Source organism: Diorhabda sublineata, chromosome 7, assembly GCF_026230105.1.
Source record: "Diorhabda sublineata isolate icDioSubl1.1 chromosome 7, icDioSubl1.1, whole genome shotgun sequence".
NCBI lineage: Eukaryota > Metazoa > Arthropoda > Insecta > Coleoptera > Chrysomelidae > Diorhabda > Diorhabda sublineata.
The window spans coordinates 14,662,444-14,681,195 of NC_079480.1; the positions used below are offsets into that span (position 1 = coordinate 14,662,444).

The 18,752-nt window shown below is 32.0% G+C and overlaps 1 protein-coding gene across 1 annotated transcript in view; it reads right to left on the bottom strand.

Moving 5' to 3' along the window:
• LOC130446359 (sodium-dependent noradrenaline transporter-like) overlaps window positions 1-18,752 on the bottom strand; it is a 36,709-nt gene that overhangs the window by 7,449 nt on the left and 10,508 nt on the right. Inside the window, exons 2-11 of the mRNA XM_056782576.1 lie at window positions 17,713-17,778; window positions 15,599-15,823; window positions 6,154-6,285; window positions 6,039-6,101; window positions 5,389-5,575; window positions 3,641-3,774; window positions 3,450-3,589; window positions 3,236-3,339; window positions 2,026-2,150; window positions 1,528-1,640 (exon numbers count right to left, since the gene is read on the bottom strand). Of these exons, the coding sequence (XP_056638554.1) occupies window positions 1,528-1,640; window positions 2,026-2,150; window positions 3,236-3,339; window positions 3,450-3,589; window positions 3,641-3,774; window positions 5,389-5,575; window positions 6,039-6,101; window positions 6,154-6,285; window positions 15,599-15,823; window positions 17,713-17,778 (1,289 nt within the window). The remainder of the gene's footprint in view (window positions 1-1,527; window positions 1,641-2,025; window positions 2,151-3,235; window positions 3,340-3,449; window positions 3,590-3,640; window positions 3,775-5,388; window positions 5,576-6,038; window positions 6,102-6,153; window positions 6,286-15,598; window positions 15,824-17,712; window positions 17,779-18,752) is intronic.

The following is an 18,752-nucleotide window of genomic DNA, read 5'->3' on the forward strand; positions in this document are numbered from 1 at the left end:
TAAAAACTCATTATTATTATTTTCTGATAATAAAATCGATAAATGTTCGATTCCAAAATTGAATCAATTTTTTTCTTGAATACAATTCGAAAAATATCCCAAATTTTTGGATAGGTACATTTATAATTTTATAGTGACCACTACACCAACAACATGATTTCCGTTGATTCCACCTTGAAACCGACGATGCACGTTTTGGTTCACATTCTGCGGAAGACTGTACCATTCCTGCACCAGTATCTGGAGGCTGGCACATGTCCATCCATCTCATACCAAATGAGTTCAATAGGATTTAAGTCTGGACTATTAGCAGGCTAAGCAAATTGCGTTATTTGAATTTGAAGTTAATTTAACGTTTTTCGTATTTATTCACACTCTTTCTATTAGTGTCTTCTACTTTCTTAATTTATTTACACACTATACAATACACTTCACTTTACTTTAATTTACTTAAATAATTACTACAAATACTTTCACTAATTCGTTCTTTTCATTTAATTAAAGCTAAACTAACTGCGTGTACACAAATGATTTATGTACTTAAATAAAATTCTACGAAGTTCTAAAACAAAATAAATAAATAAATAGACTTTCCTAGAAATTATTCAAAAGAAATTCTGTAAATAAACTGCCTGCTATTAAAAAATACAAATAAACATCAAACGAGTTTCATGATTTATAAAAAAATGTGAAAAACGCCGATCGAAAAGCGCCGCGCGAATTCGTCAGATTTCTAAAATTCCATAGTAGACAGAACCGGCCTAAGGAATCATTTTTCGATAGTCGGGAGTTATCCGAGCTGTGCATTATCACGTATAAAGGTTGAATGGTACAGCATGGTCTTTTAGAATTTCTCTCAGGAACCTGTGCGCAGTAAACAAGACTTAATCTTGTTTCTTCCACTATTCAACCTCTTGAGAAGTAGATGTTCAGTGCCATCTCGTCCGGGAGATCTAATCGAAGTTGGTTTTTCATTCTTTGCTAGATTCATCCCTTCAATAGTATTCAAAGTTTTCGAGTAATACAGACTTTTCTGAAGAGAATCCTGAAGTCTTATGTACTTCGGTTCGCACCTCTTGTTGTAAATTTCCGGCGCTCGTGATCTCGACTCCTAAGTATTTACATTACATCCACTGGTGAATGGGATTGTCGTTTCCAGCTAGTTTACATCTTGTAGGATCTTACCTTTGATTCTGTTTTTTCTATAGATATCTGCAGATTTTTAGGTTGTTGTTTAGATCCGTCCCATTCTCGATAAAGACTAACTTAAGCTTCTCCATACCATAACTGATCTTCCACCAAATGGTGGCATTACTATACGCTTTGTCTCAGGTCTTCCTGAGCAAATCACTCTCTTCTAACTGGTGCCATAGTCTTCTAAAGCTGCTACAATTCGTGAGGAAAATTTCTAACTTCTATAACGTTTTGGAACTAAAAGATCTAATTCTCGAAGTAGAGTTTTCAAGGGAATTAGATTTAAAAACTAAATATAATAATCGACATTCTAAATAAAATTTTAACACTTACTGCTGAATCTACTCCCAGCATTATTAACATGAAGAAAAATAATATTGCCCACAATTGGGATCCAGGTAGAGTAGCTACTGCTTCTGGATAAACTTGAAATACCAATCCAGGTCCTACAACATAAATACACACAATTTGGAACATCGCTCTTCTAAAATAAAAGAGAATATCAACAAAGATATATGAAGGAAAATAGAAAAGTTAAAACTGTGTGGAAAGTCTTCAAAATTGTGTACTTTCTAATACAGTGGTAGTTTTCAAGCAGCTACCGCCATCTCTAGGTCAGACCTGGTACTTCTGGTACCATCCTAGTAATGACACCATGGGGAGCTGTGTAAGGAAATAGATCTTAAGTCAAATCCAGTTGGACAACAATTAAATGACATATCTAGGTCACGTCAAGCTGAATAGTATAAAAAACAAGACCCAGTCTTAAGAAAAGAGAAAGAAGAAGCTTATAAACACTTTGAATGATGCTAATAAATGAGAAAATTTTACCTTCGGTCGCTACGTCTCCGATAGGCACTCCTTGTTTATACGACATGTATCCCAGGTACGTAAATATCACAAATCCCGAAAAAAAACTTGTAAAACAATTTATTATTGTCGTTATAATACAATCTCTGAAAAAAAAATTAATATCAATGGAAAGCAAAATATTTAAATTTTGCCAGTCTTTGCCAGCTAGCTATTGAGCGTTTTCTCATTGGGAACGTGGCAATGAAACACCAAAGTTATATTAAAGTTAGTCCACTTTGGTGTTTTATTGCCACGTTCCCAATAAGAGTCCGCTTATATATATATATATATATATATATATATATATATATATATATATATATATATATATATATATATATATAACAGAATAACAGACGGGAACAAGCCGGGGGTGGCATTTCAGACCAGCAATTCTACTTTAAAAAGAGTTAATCAACAATGGGAGCAATCCAGAAGATGATCGACATCTTTTGGAACTGGCAACGCTTCGTGACTAACATTATTAGCAACCTAAACATTCGGAACGCCTTAAACACGGCCAGGTGTATAAATATCTTAGATATTGAAGGATCCCAGACTGTTTGACCCTAGTGGTGAAGAATTATCCGTCAGATAGATGTATGAGAATGATTGAAAGACTGATGACTAAACAAATCATCGCAAGATCGTCGAAGGATCAGTACAGAGTGGAGTTGTATCTTCTCCGTTGCTGTGATTACCAAAAAATCTACTATGAACCAGAAAATACGAAAATATGAAGATGTTTATCTAGTTTGGCACGATCATCTATCTTATGTAGAGCTGATATACTGCTGCGTTAACATCTCACCAATACTCTTAATAAAGGATGAACCTATCCAATTGTAATGTTAAATTGGCGTCTTCTGCAGTGGAAAAAGTGTAAAACAACTTGGAATTCATCCGGAATGACGATTATCTTGGAAAACGCACGTATTAATCATCAGACAGCAATTAGAACTAGAACTCAATAAACTGTTTGTAGAAACAACACTGAAGCTCATTTGGAGGTATGGTATTCAACTATCGTGGACTGAGTTCAACTCAAATGTAGTAATTCTTGAAAGATTTCAATCACAATCAATGTGATCGATTGTGATCTTAAAATTGAGTCAGTTGAAGAAGACTCATCGGCTCAAACAAATTGTGAGTGGGCTCTGTGAATGTAGTAATTAAAAGTTTCACCTACCTGTAACAATTATTATGAAACGTGTTATAACTGGCATAAGAGAGATGCACTCCGAATCCGGCTCCGACTGAATAAAATATTTGAACGGCAGCGTCCATCCAAACCTAAAAAACGTTTCCAACTGTTCAAAGTGATGGATACATTTTTTTATATAAAATTAGATACGAAAATAGTTCAAATATATAAAGAAAAATGCTTAACAAATATAACTAACTTGTGTTTTACTCAATTTTGATAGTTCAGGTTGGAGGTAATACGAGATCCCTTTGAGCGCTCCTGGTAGCATCAATCCTCTTATTAATAATATGGTAAGTACAACATATGGCATCGTTGCAGTGACCCATACGACTTTTCCTTAAAATCAATTAATCATTTGGGGTTAGTTTCAATTTTATTTTTGCTTACCAGTGGATTTGACTCCTTTGAATAATGATATGTATAGCAAAAAATAAATTACCATTAAACATAGAACTAGTTGCCATTTTGGAGATCCCATTTCGTGTAAACCGTCGCTCCATTGCATTTCTAATACTGCTCGACTAAATAATTGTCAAATTTTACATACAATCGAAACAATTTTTGAATTTATAAAATAAATAACCCAAATCGAATAACGTGTTCTTTAATACTCGTATCAAACATACCAATTGGCATTTTCAAGATTTTCGTCAAATTAATTCATTATCATAGTCACTCTTAAATTAAAAAAAAAATTTATGTCGATTCCTGGTTTAATTAGTCCAGTGAACAACGTTAAAAATATGATAGCACTTCGGAATTCCATGAAGACGCATGGATTTGCGTGAAATTTTTTTACTTACGTTTCACTTAAAGATCTACCCTATGCCAATATGTGTAAATGATTATAAGGGGTGATAAACTAACCCTTATTGTCAAAATTCGATAAAATAAAAGTTAAAACTCTTAGAAAGATTAAAAAAACATTTTTAGAATTAAAACAAAGATCGAAAGGTATTTTAGGATATTATTTATGTTTTTCACCCCTTAATTATTGTATTTCAACCCATTTTATATCCATTAGGGTCATTCATTTCCAAAAAAAAAAAATTATCATTTAAAATACATGTAAAAATTTTAATTTTACACCTTGTAGAGAATTTTATGTATTTCGAAATCGCTTTTGAAATGACGTTTTTTCCATGAAATTAAAGGATTCTATCTTATTTTCATCATAACTCTCTAATTGTTCGCACTATAAAGTCTAATAAAGTCTCATTTGATTGATTTTTTGGAGCCCTTTAAAAATGATTTAAAATATTTTTTTCATAAAATTAACCGTTTTCGACTTATTCAATTTTCAATTTTTCAAAATGTAAATCCACTAAATAAATTCCATCCTCAATAAATAATAACTCAGTTTGTATTGTCTATGAACAAAAAAAAACTTTTCATTTTACTTAAAGTAAAATTCTACTTCTCCACAGTTTTTTTGAAAAAGTCTAAAATTTATTTGTAAAAAATCGATCAGTACATGTTTTTTTGTAATAAAATTTCAATCACGAATAAGTCAAAAATTATTGATTTTTCAAAAAAATTCCATAGACTAATTGGTGCTTAGAATGCTTTTTGTCTTGGCGTGTATCCACCCCCAAAGTAAAACCAAATATCTGTCGATGCGTCTTGAAGGAAATCTGAGATATAAACCGAAAATTTTAATTAAATTTCAATCTCGAGTTGAAGACAACAGGTTAAAACTTACTTTTAATAAAGTTTTTATATTTGTTCTTGAATATTTTTAATATCTTTCTTTGTTATATTGTGTTTAAACCATCAATTTTCCATAATTTGATTATTATTTATTTTTTATTTATATGAAAAACAAAACGACTATATCAAAACAGATTTATATCGGTATATATTTAAAAAAAATCTATTTTTATATAAGCATAAGTTCCTTTCTATACAGGTCTATTCTACCTACTCGTTTGTGTCTTTATCTTATCCCTGTCAGGTTAAAGTAATACAAAGTTAAATTAAACCATCATCAACTATACCATAAAAATTGTTAACATCTTCACTAGCTTAACACAGTTAAAGGCTACAGATCATCCCTGCTTTTCTCAGAAAAGTTTCTTGTCTTTGCCAAATTCATATCACACTAAATAATGTTTTTAAATAAAAAAATTACTCACTTGAAAAATTCTGAAGCTGGAGTATGCTTATTGGTTCTGGTTGATTCATTGCTGAATCTATGGGGATTGTGGGAATTATTATTAGAATTCATGCTGTCCCAACATTTTTCAGTATTCCATGTATTATTACAATGTAACCATGGCAAATCTGATGTGATACTAGATCCAATAAAATATAAAGCCCATGCTGAAAAACATCTTATGGTTATTTATACTACAAGGGATATCAGGCGATTGGGGTTTGTGTATAAAATGAACGCAAACGGCATTTCCAACGGAGTACACATGAAGGAATAGGAAATCAGAAGAAGAAGAGGCAGGCCGAAAGAGAGATGGATAAAGGAGGTAACATCAGATTTGAGAAGAATGGGAATAACAGGAAAGGTTGGAGAGGAATAGCAAAGAACATTGATGATGAAGAAGAGATTATTTGGAAGATTTTTTTTGTACTATCGCGAGAAACATCCAGTCAATCCAGTTGCATCTTCTAGATATATTAAAATTCAACCAGGAAGGATTATAATGGTTTTAATCAGTCTTCCTTTTTATTAAAGTATAGACGTTTCTAGATCTAGTTTAATGATAGATTCTATTTAACCGGGTTCGAATTATTACTAGTTTATATTAAATATAATTAGTTGTATACTTACCAAGTATTACATTATAATAAAAAGATACGTAAAATGAAACAAGAACAGCGCAAAATCCAACTCCTAAAATATATATTAATAATATTAACAATGTTATGATTTATTGTATATTTACCTTTGAATAAAGGGCATATTCGCCATAAACTGACTGGACCTTGTCTGTAAAACTGTCCGAGAATCAGCTCCATATAAAATAATGGCACGGCTCCGAATATCAACATCAAAGTATAAGGTATTAAAAAAGCACCTGGAATATTGACGATGACCAAAAAAAAATAGATTTAATTAGATTTAAAAAGATTATTTGATGTACAAAAATTTGTTATTTTCTTATGACTTAAACTGGAGATGTTTTTAGAGATATTTTTAGAAAAAAATACAGTTACGTACTCCAAAAATGAATTTTGAAAGAGCGCAGTTTTCTGTAAGCATCAAGTAGTCCATATACAAGATTTCCTTTATTTTCAGATCTCATATTTTCGAAAAAATTCACGCAAACAATTCCAGAATAGCTTTTTTAACTCTAGTAAGCACACAGGCATTCCGTTTGCCTTAAAATCGTTTTTCCAAAGTAGAAATGTCTTGACGGAAGCGCTCCGCATATTAATCATTAATTAAACCTGAATTTTTAGAACAAAATACAGTTACGTACTCCAAAAATGAATTTTGAGAGAGCGCAGTTTTCTGTAAGCATCAAGTAGTTCATATACAAGATTTCCTTTATTTTCAGATCTCATATTTTCAAAAAACTTCACGCCAACAATTCCAAAATCGCTTTTTTAACTCTAGTAAGCACACAGGCATTCCTTTTGTCTTAAAATCGTTTTTCCAAAGTAGAAATGTCTTGACGGAAGCGCTCCGCATATTAATCATTAATTAAACCTAAATTTTTAGAAAAAAATACAGTTACGTACTCCAAAAATGAATTTTGAAAGAGCGCAGTTTTCTGTAAGCATCAAGTAGTTCATATACAAGATTTCCTTTATTTTCAGATCTCATATTTTCGAAAAAATTCACGCAAATAATTCCAAAATAGCTTTTTTAACTCTAGTAAGCACACAGGCATTCCGTTTGCCTTAAAATCGTTTTTCCAAAGTAGAAATGTCTTGACGGAAGCGCTCCGCAGATTAATCATTAATTAAACCTGAATTTTTAGAAAAAAATACAGTTACGTACTCCAAAAATGAATTTTGAGAGAGCGCAGTTTTCTGCAAGCATCAAGTAGTTCATATACAAGATTTCCTTTATTTTCAGATCTCATATTTTCGAAAAAATTCACGCAAACAATTCCAGAATAGCTTTTTTAACTCTAGTAAGCACACAGGCATTCCTTTTGTCTTAAAATCGTTTTTTCCAAAGTAGAAATGTCTTGACGGAAGCGCTCCGCATATTAATCATTAATTAAACCTGAATTTTTAGAAAAAAATACAGTTACGTACTCCAAAAATGAATTTTGAAAGAGCGCAGTTTTCTGTAAGCATCAAGTAGTCCATATACAAGATTTCCTTTATTTTCAGATCTCATATTTTCGAAAAAATTCACGCAAACAATTCCAGAATAGCTTTTTTAACTCTAGTAAGCACACAGGCATTCCTTTTGTCTTAAAATCGTTTTTCCAAAGTAGAAATGTCTTGACGGAAGCGCTCCGCATATTAATCATTAATTAAACCTAAATTTTTAGAAAAAAATACAGTTACGTACTCCAAAAATGAATTTTGAAAGAGCGCAGTTTTCTGTAAGCATCAAGTAGTTCATATACAAGATTTCCTTTATTTTCAGATCTCATATTTTCGAAAAAATTCACGCAAATAATTCCAAAATAGCTTTTTTAACTCTAGTAAGCACACAGGCATTCCGTTTGCCTTAAAATCGTTTTTCCAAAGTAGAAATGTCTTGACGGAAGCGCTCCGCAGATTAATCATTAATTAAACCTGAATTTTTAGAAAAAAATACAGTTACGTACTCCAAAAATGAATTTTGAGAGAGCGCAGTTTTCTGCAAGCATCAAGTAGTTCATATACAAGATTTCCTTTATTTTCAGATCTCATATTTTCGAAAAAATTCACGCAAACAATTCCAAAGTAGCTTTTTTAACTCTAGTAAGCACACAGGCATTCCGTTTGCCTTAAAATCGTTTTTTCCAAAGTAGAAATGTCTTGACGGAAGCGCTCCGCATATTAATCATTAATTAAACCTGAATTTTTAGAAAAAAATACAGTTACGTACTCCAAAAATGAATTTTGAGAGAGCGCAGTTTTCTGTAAGCATCAAGTAGTTCATATACAAGATTTCCTTTATTTTCAGATCTCATATTTTCAAAAAACTTCACGCCAACAATTCCAAAATCGCTTTTTTAACTCTAGTAAGCACACAGGCATTCCTTTTGTCTTAAAATCGTTTTTCCAAAGTAGAAATGTCTTGACGGAAGCGCTCCGCATATTAATCATTAATTAAACCTAAATTTTTAGAAAAAAATACAGTTACGTACTCCAAAAATGAATTTTGAAAGAGCGCAGTTTTCTGTAAGCATCAAGTAGTTCATATACAAGATTTCCTTTATTTTCAGATCTCATATTTTCGAAAAAATTCACGCAAATAATTCCAAAATAGCTTTTTTAACTCTAGTAAGCACACAGGCATTCCGTTTGCCTTAAAATCGTTTTTCCAAAGTAGAAATGTCTTGACGGAAGCGCTCCGCATATTAATCATTAATTAAACCTGAATTTTTAGAAAAAAATACAGTTACGTACTCCAAAAATGAATTTTGAGAGAGCGCAGTTTTCTGTAAGCATCAAGTAGTTCATATACAAGATTTCCTTTATTTTCAGATCTCATATTTTCGAAAAAATTCACGCAAACAATTCCAAAGTAGCTTTTTTAACTCTAGTAAGCACACAGGCATTCCGTTTGCCTTAAAATCGTTTTTTCCAAAGTAGAAATGTCTTGACGGAAGCGCTCCGCATATTAATCATTAATTAAACCTGAATTTTTAGAAAAAAATACAGTTACGTACTCCAAAAATGAATTTTGAGAGAGCGCAGTTTTCTGTAAGCATCAAGTAGTTCATATACAAGATTTCCTTTATTTTCAGATCTCATATTTTCGAAAAAATTCACGCAAACAATTCCAAAGTAGCTTTTTTAACTCTAGTAAGCACACAGGCATTCCGTTTGCCTTAAAATCGTTTTTCCAAAGTAGAAATGTCTTGACGGAAGCGCTCCGCATATTAATCATTAATTAAACCTGAATTTTTAGAAAAAAATACAGTTACGTACTCCAAAAATGAATTTTGAAAGAGCGCAGTTTTCTGTAAGCACCAAGTAGTTCATATACAAGATTTCCTTTATTTTCAGATCTCATATTTTCGAAAAAATTTACGCAAACAATTCCAAAATAGCTTTTTTAACTCTAGTAAGCACACAGGCATTCCTTTTGTCTTAAAATCGTTTTTCCAAAGTAGAAATGTCTTGACCGAAGCGCTCCGCATATTAATCATTAATTAAACCTGAATTTTTAGAAAAAAATTCAGTTATGTATTCAAAAAATGAATTTTGAGAGAGCGCAGTTTTCTGTAAGCATCAAGTAGTTCATATACAAGATTTCCTTTATTTTCAGATCTCATATTTTCGAAAAAATTCACGCAAACAATTCCAAAATAGCTTTTTTAACTCTAGTAAGCACACAGGCATTCCTTTTGTCTTAAAATCGTTTTTCCAAAGTAGAAATGTCTTGACGGAAGCGCTCCGCATATTAATCATTAATTAAACCTGAATTTTTAGAAAAAAATACAGTTACGTACTCCAAAAATGAATTTTGAGAGAGCGCAGTTTTCTGTAAGCATCAAGTAGTTCATATACAAGATTTCCTTTATTTTCAGATCTCATATTTTCGAAAAAATTCACGCAAACAATTCCAAAGTAGCTTTTTTAACTCTAGTAAGCACACAGGCATTCCGTTTGCCTTAAAATCGTTTTTCCAAAGTAGAAATGTCTTGACGGAAGCGCTCCGCATATTAATCATTAATTAAACCTGAATTTTTAGAAAAAAATACAGTTACGTACTCCAAAAATGAATTTTGAGAGAGCGCAGTTTTCTGTAAGCATCAAGTAGTTCATATACAAGATTTCCTTTATTTTCAGATCTCATATTTTCGAAAAAATTCACGCAAACAATTCCAAAGTAGCTTTTTTAACTCTAGTAAGCACACAGGCATTCCGTTTGCCTTAAAATCGTTTTTCCAAAGTAGAAATGTCTTGACGGAAGCGCTCCGCATATTAATCATTAATTAAACCTGAATTTTTAGAAAAAAATACAGTTACGTACTCCAAAAATGAATTTTGAGAGAGCGCAGTTTTCTGTAAGCATCAAGTAGTTCATATACAAGATTTCCTTTATTTTCAGATCTCATATTTTCGAAAAAATTTACGCAAACAATTCCAAAATCGCTTTTTTAACTCTAGTAAGCACACAGGCATTCCGTTTGCCTTAAAATCGTTTTTCCAAAGTAGAAATGTCTTGACGGAAGCGCTCCGCATATTAATCATTAATTAAACCTGAATTTTTAGAAAAAAATACAGTTACGTACTCCAAAAATGAATTTTGAAAGAGCGCAGTTTTCTGTAAGCACCAAGTAGTTCATATACAAGATTTCCTTTATTTTCAGATCTCATATTTTCGAAAAAATTTACGCAAACAATTCCAAAATAGCTTTTTTAACTCTAGTAAGCACACAGGCATTCCTTTTGTCTTAAAATCGTTTTTCCAAAGTAGAAATGTCTTGACCGAAGCGCTCCGCATATTAATCATTAATTAAACCTGAATTTTTAGAAAAAAATTCAGTTATGTATTCAAAAAATGAATTTTGAGAGAGCGCAGTTTTCTGTAAGCATCAAGTAGTTCATATACAAGATTTCCTTTATTTTCAGATCTCATATTTTCGAAAAAATTCACGCAAACAATTCCAAAATAGCTTTTTTAACTCTAGTAAGCACACAGGCATTCCTTTTGTCTTAAAATCGTTTTTCCAAAGTAGAAATGTCTTGACGGAAGCGCTCCGCATATTAATCATTAATTAAACCTGAATTTTTAGAAAAAAATACAGTTACGTACTCCAAAAATGAATTTTGAGAGAGCGCAGTTTTCTGTAAGCATCAAGTAGTTCATATACAAGATTTCCTTTATTTTCAGATCTCATATTTTCGAAAAAATTCACGCAAACAATTCCAAAGTAGCTTTTTTAACTCTAGTAAGCACACAGGCATTCCGTTTGCCTCAAAATCGTTTTTCCAAAGTAGAAATGTCTTGACGGAAGCGCTCCGCATATTAATCATTAATTAAACCTGAATTTTTAGAAAAAAATACAGTTACGTACTCCAAAAATGAATTTTGAGAGAGCGCAGTTTTCTGTAAGCATCAAGTAGTTCATATACAAGATTTCCTTTATTTTCAGATCTCATATTTTCGAAAAAATTCACGCAAACAATTCCAAAGTAGCTTTTTTAACTCTAGTAAGCACACAGGCATTCCGTTTGCCTCAAAATCGTTTTTCCAAAGTAGAAATGTCTTGACGGAAGCGCTCCGCATATTAATCATTAATTAAACCTGAATTTTTAGAAAAAAATACAGTTACGTACTCCAAAAATGAATTTTGAGAGAGCGCAGTTTTCTGTAAGCATCAAGTAGTTCATATACAAGATTTCCTTTATTTTCAGATCTCATATTTTCGAAAAAATTTACGCAAACAATTCCAAAATCGCTTTTTTAACTCTAGTAAGCACACAGGCATTCCGTTTGCCTTAAAATCGTTTTTCCAAAGTAGAAATGTCTTGACGGAAGCGCTCCGCATATTAATCGTTAATTAAACCTGAATTTTTAGAAAAAAATACAGTTACGTACTCCAAAAATGAATTTTGAGAGAGCGCAGTTTTCTGTAAGCATCAAGTAGTTCATATAAAAGATTTCCTTTATTTTCAGATCTCATATTTTCAAAAAACTTCACGCAAACAATTCCAAAATAGCTTTTTTAACTCTAGTAAGCACACAGGCATTCCTTTTGTCTTAAAATCGTTTTTCCAAAGTAGAAATGTCTTGACCGAAGCGCTCCGCATATTAATCATTAATTAAACCTGAATTTTTAGAAAAAAATACAATTACGTACTCCAAAAATGAATTTTGAAAGAGCGCAGTTTTCTGTAAGCATCAAGTAGTTCATATACAAGATTTCCTTTATTTTCAGATCTCATATTTTCGAAAAAATTCACGCAAACAATTCCAAAATCGCTTTTTTAACTCTAGTAAGCACACAGGCATTCCGTTTGCCTTAAAATCGTTTTTCCAAAGTAGAAATGTCTTGACGGAAGCGCTCCGCATATTAATCATTAATTAAACCTGAATTTTTAGAAAAAAATACAGTTACGTACTCCAAAAATGAATTTTGAAAGAGCGCAGTTTTCTGTAAGCATCAAGTAGTTCATATACAAGATTTCCTTTATTTTCAGATCTCATATTTTCGAAAAAATTTACGCAAACAATTCCAAAATAGCTTTTTTAACTCTAGTAAGCACACAGGCATTCCTTTTGTCTTAAAATCGTTTTTCCAAAGTAGAAATGTCTTGACCGAAGCGCTCCGCATATTAATCATTAATTAAACCTGAATTTTTAGAAAAAAATACAGTTACGTACTCCAAAAATGAATTTTGAAAGAGCGCAGTTTTCTGTAAGCATCAAGTAGTTCATATACAAGATTTCCTTTATTTTCAGATCTCATATTTTCGAAAAAATTCACGCAAACAATTCCAAAATCGCTTTTTTAACTCTAGTATGCACACAGGCATTCCGTTTGCCTTAAAATCGTTTTTCCAAAGTAGAAATGTCTTGACGGAAGCGCTCCGCATATTAATCATTAATTAAACCTGAATTTTTAGAAAAAAATACAGTTACGTACTCCAAAAATGAATTTTGAAAGAGCGCAGTTTTCTGTAAGCATCAAGTAGTTCATATACAAGATTTCCTTTATTTTCAGATCTCATATTTTCGAAAAAATTCACGCAAACAATTCCAAAGTAGCTTTTTTAACTCTAGTAAGCACACAGGCATTCCTTTTGTCTTAAAATCGTTATTCCAAAGTAGAAATGTCTTGACCGAAGCGCTCCGCATATTAATCATTAATTAAACCTGAATTTTTAGAAAAAAATACAGTTACGTACTCCAAAAATGAATTTTGAAAGAGCGCAGTTTTCTGTAAGCATCAAGTAGTTCATATACAAGATTTCCTTTATTTTCAGATCTCATATTTTCGAAAAAATTCACGCAAACAATTCCAAAATCGCTTTTTTAACTCTAGTAAGCACACAGGCATTCCGTTTGCCTTAAAATCGTTTTTCCAAAGTAGAAATGTCTTGACGGAAGCGCTCCGCATATTAATCATTAATTAAACCTGAATTTTTAGAAAAAAATACAGTTACGTACTCCAAAAATGAATTTTGAGAGAGTGCAGTTTTCTGTAAGCATCAAGTAGTTCATATACAAGATTTCCTTTATTTTCAGATCTCATATTTTCGAAAGAATTCACGCAAACAATTCCAAAATCGCTTTTTTAACTCTAGTAAGCACACAGGCATTCCGTTTGCCTTAAAATCGTTTTTCCAAAGTAGAAATGTCTTGACGGAAGCGCTCCGCATATTAATCATTAATTAAACCTGAATTTTTAGAACAAAATACAGTTACGTACTCCAAAAATGAATTTTGAGAGAGTGCAGTTTTCTGTAAGCATCAAATAGTTCATATACAAGATTTCCTTTATTTTCAGATCTCATATTTTCGAAAAAATTCACGCAAACAATTCCAAAGTAGCTTTTTTAACTCTAGTAAGCACACAGGCATTCCGTTTGCCTTAAAATCGTTTTTCCAAAGTAGAAATGTCTTGACGGAAGCGCTCCGCATATTAATCATTAATTAAACCTGAATTTTTAGAATAAAACACAGTTACGTACTCCAAAAATGAATTTTGAAAGAGCGCAGTTTTCTGTAAGCATCAAGTAGTTCATATATAAGATTTCCTTTATTTTCAGATCTCATATTTTCGAAAAAATTCACGCAAACAATTCCAAAATCGCTTTTTTAACTCTAGTAAGCACACAGGCATTCCGTTTGCCTTAAAATCGTTTTTCCAAAGTAGAAATGTCTTGACGGAAGCGCTCCGCATATTAATCATTGATTAAACCTGAATTTTTAGAAAAAAATACAGTTACGTACTCCAAAAATGAATTTTGAAAGAGCGCAGTTTTCTGTAAGCATCAAGTAGTTCATATACAAGATTTCCTTTATTTTCAGATCTCATATTTTCGAAAAAATTCACGCAAACAATTCCAAAGTAGCTTTTTTAACTCTAGTAAGCACACAGGCATTCCGTTTGCCTTAAAATCGTTTTTCCAAAGTAGAAATGTCTTGACGGAAGCGCTCCGCATATTAATCATTAATTAAACCTGAATTTTTAGAAAAAAACACAGTTACGTACTCCAAAAATGAATTTTGAAAGAGCGCAGTTTTCTGTAAGCATCAAGTAGTTCATATATAAGATTTCCTTTATTTTCAGATCTCATATTTTCGAAAAAATTCACGCAAACAATTCCAAAATCGCTTTTTTAACTCTAGTAAGCACACAGGCATTCCGTTTGCCTTAAAATCGTTTTTCCAAAGTAGAAATGTCTTGACGGAAGCGCTCCGCATATTAATCATTGATTAAACCTGAATTTTTAGAAAAAAATACAGTTACGTACTCCAAAAATGAATTTTGAAAGAGCGCAGTTTTCTGTAAGCATCAAGTAGTTCATATACAAGATTTCCTTTATTTTCAGATCTCATATTTTCGAAAAAATTCACGCAAACAATTCCAAAGTAGCTTTTTTAACTCTAGTAAGCACACAGGCATTCCGTTTGCCTTAAAATCGTTTTTCCAAAGTAGAAATGTCTTGACGGAAGCGCTCCGCATATTAATCATTAATTAAACCTGAATTTTTAGAAAAAAACACAGTTACGTACTCCAAAAATGAATTTTGAAAGAGCGCAGTTTTCTGTAAGCATCAAGTAGTTCATATACAAGATTTCCTTTATTTTCAGATCTCATATTTTCGAAAAAATTCACGCAAACAATTCCAAAATCGCTTTTTTAACTCTAGTAAGCACACAGGCATTCCTTTTGTCTTAAAATCGTTTTTCCAAAGTAGAAATGTCTTGACCGAAGCGCTCCGCATATTAATCATTAATTAAACCTGAATTTTTAGAAAAAAATTCAGTTATGTATTCAAAAAATGAATTTTGAGAGAGCTTAGTTCTTTGTAAGCACTTAGTAGTTCATTTGTATTGTTTTCAACTTCCAATTTCTAGCAGTGTATAATTTAGTTACCCAACCGCCGCGACTGAAATTTAACAACTTCCATTTTCTAAGAGGATGGATTTAAGAGTTTAATTCTTCCGAAAAATAAAAGAATCTAAGAAAAATTGGAAAAAGAGAACAAAAAGAAAACGACGTAATAAAACTATTAATTACAGCAGCAGCTCACCTCCGCCGTTTCGATAACAAAGATATGGAAACCGCCAGACGTTTGCCAAATCGACCGCGAATCCAATGATGGATAATAAAAAGTCGGTGTTGGAGCCCCAAGTTTCGCGATTATCATCTGGACCGCCCGTTATGGAATCCGGATCCACGTCGGCGGCTTGACTAGAACTCGTCGAAAGGACAAAGGATTCGCGCTCGTCCTCTTCAACTTGAACGTGAAGATCTTCTGCAATCACAAAGTTTTATTCGTGGAATATCTCATTAAAATATATATGACTTTTATAATAGTAAGTGTTTGTTTTTTAGTTGTTTCAAATCACTTTAAAAAATCTAATAAACAAACACAAATCTAAAATTTTCGTAGCACTTTCTGAATTTAAAAGATACTTAAAATTAAATAATTTTCATTATAAAACTATTCAACAGTGTATTTTAATTATTATGCTACACCGAACGTCAATTCCCAAATTGTAAAAACTTGGTGGTGTCTCGTAATTTAAAACTCCAGACTTCAGAGTCATATCAACCAAAAAGTCTAAAGAACTCTTCTCGATGACCAGAAACGACATGATCGGTCTTCCGATAGGTCAAATACCACTGCAAATCGATGGGCATAGCAAAGGACAACTGCAGAGGAAATCATCTAAACAATAGAGCATCTACTTTATCAAGGCTTAAGTACCTTGAAGAAGTAGTAGCAACATCTAGAGAAGGGTGCTATCTGCGATTTTTCAGAAGTAAAACCTGTTGTTTGGCGATGTAATTTATGATAACTCTAAAATCTTTGTACTGAGAATTATTTGGATAACTGAAAAATTGAGGATTCTAAGAGGATAGTCCAAGAAGTAGCTGGTCCAAGAAAACACAAAAATTTTAAGAATCATCAAGCCTCCAACTGCCAACATCACTTCTTCTTTGATGGAAAATCTTTTTGGAGATAAATTAAAAATATAATTTCAGTGAGGGAGAATTTGGAAGCCCATCAGATATCTGAGATTCAGATCTTATCACTAGGAATGCAGATATTTCGTTTTGAAGTTGTACTTCTATCCAAAGTTATCCATTGTCAGTTTTTGATAGTTTATCATTCAATTGAGATCAGCTAGTGGGTTTGGTGCGAATATCATTCAAATAGAACTACTAGGAGCCGAGCTATTTCGGTTTGAAGTTGAACAAGGAGTTTTTTTGCCATTCATTTCTTTTTTACTAAAAATAAAATCAATTTTGGTACCGTTTCATAACCATAGATGGAACATGGGTTTATAATTTCACACTCGAAAGAAAATAACAATCAAAACAATGTACTTAAAAGGGAGAACCGGCTCCAAAGAAGACGAAGATCGGTCCAACTGCCGGCAAGTTTCATGGCGTTGGTTTTTTCCAGTGTTTATTTGGTTCTATTCGTTCTTCAGGATATTCCAAAGATCTCAAGTAGAAGTAAGACACTGCTTTCTGACTTCCTTGTTCAATTTGTCTAATAACAACTCAATGGGATTGAGATCGGCCAAATCATTACTTTCCATAAATGCTTCCTTTCCAAAATTGTCAAATACCATTTGCATAACTTCGAGAAAAGTTTGGAATCGTCGCCATGATCAAGCGCTGGCTAGAACGTACTACATTTTCCTTCAAAATTTTTTTTAATCTTTTTTCGTCAAAATTTCTTCAATTGTTATTAGGTTCCCAATCGCCTTTACACCAAAACATCCCCAAACCACTACCGAGCTACAAAAACATCAAACTTCGATTCACCACTTCATAAAACTTCCACTATCCGCACGTCCAATTTTTATATTCTTCAGTTCACAGCAAACTCTTAATTTTATTTTGACTCTTCACTGCGACTTTTCCAAAAAATCCAGCTTCTCTTAATCTCCTTTTCATTGTAGAAGTACTCAAAGGCAGATCCCGAGATGCATACGAATTTCGCAAAAAGATATCTGGATCCACGGAGCTAACTGGGACTAAACTACAATCATAAACATCAAAGAAACTAGTCACAAACACACATACACTGTTTGACCTTGACAATATGAAAAACAAATTTACTTTTATTAATTATTTTGTAATTTAACGAATAGATTGTGGGGTAAAAATTTTGAAAATTGTACTTACTTTTTCTTAACGAGCATGATAATTCTAAATTTGAAGAATAGTATTGATTTTTGGAATTTCCTTTCCCTATAAAAGAAAAAAAATATAAATTTAATACAAATTGTGCTAAATAATATATAATATAAATAATATTTCAGCCCTTTTGCAACCCTATTACAAGTGATACCAAGCAGTACGATAAAAAATTAATAGAATAAAAATCTTTTACAGAGTAGAAGGTAATTTCCAGTGAATATGCCCTCAAATATTGAAAAATGCGAGAAAAGATTATTTAAATTTGATTTCAATTGTCAAGTAATTGTGCATTTTTTTGCATTGTAAAATATTGAGCCCTCAACTAATTTAGAACGTGCCTTAGGTAAGTAAAGGTCCTGCTCCGCGTTCCTAGTCAAGCAAACGGATTCAAAGGTTAATGAATAAGTAAAAGTCAGAATTTTTAAACTTTTAAGCCATGCAGTTAGTCCTGCAGTTTAGTCCGAGTAAATATCTAACTGCTCTTAATTGTAGTTTGAGTATTCGCTCAAATTGAGTCGCACCCCAAAAGAGACTGTTGAGGAGGTGTTGTTTGACAACGGTGCTTGAAGTTTTTGAAAACTTTTTTCGAAAGAATACGACATAATACAACATTTTTTTGCAGTTTAATCATTTCTTTGTATAGTTTTACTCATATTAGAAATCGAAATATCTCAAACAACGATTTGTTGTTTGAGATATTTCGTTGTTGTTTAAACAGCTTTACAGCTTTTATTTAACATCGATTTTGTTTATGGTTATTGTTTGATTATGGAAAATAGTGAACTTAAGCTATTATATAAACAACTGGGAAACGATAAAAGAAATGAAATTTCCCGACTTGTTTGTTTACGAAAACGAAAATTGAAGTGACAAAATTGTGGAAGGAAGCCCTTAAAAAATGTTTGAGGATTTTTTGTTTGTTTGTTTTTTTGAAAATTTCATGTTTCTTTTCCAAATTTAAATGTGGGGCGGGTGGGAACAGCTGCAGAGATATAAAATTTATTGTTTTGTTTTTTGCCAATGAC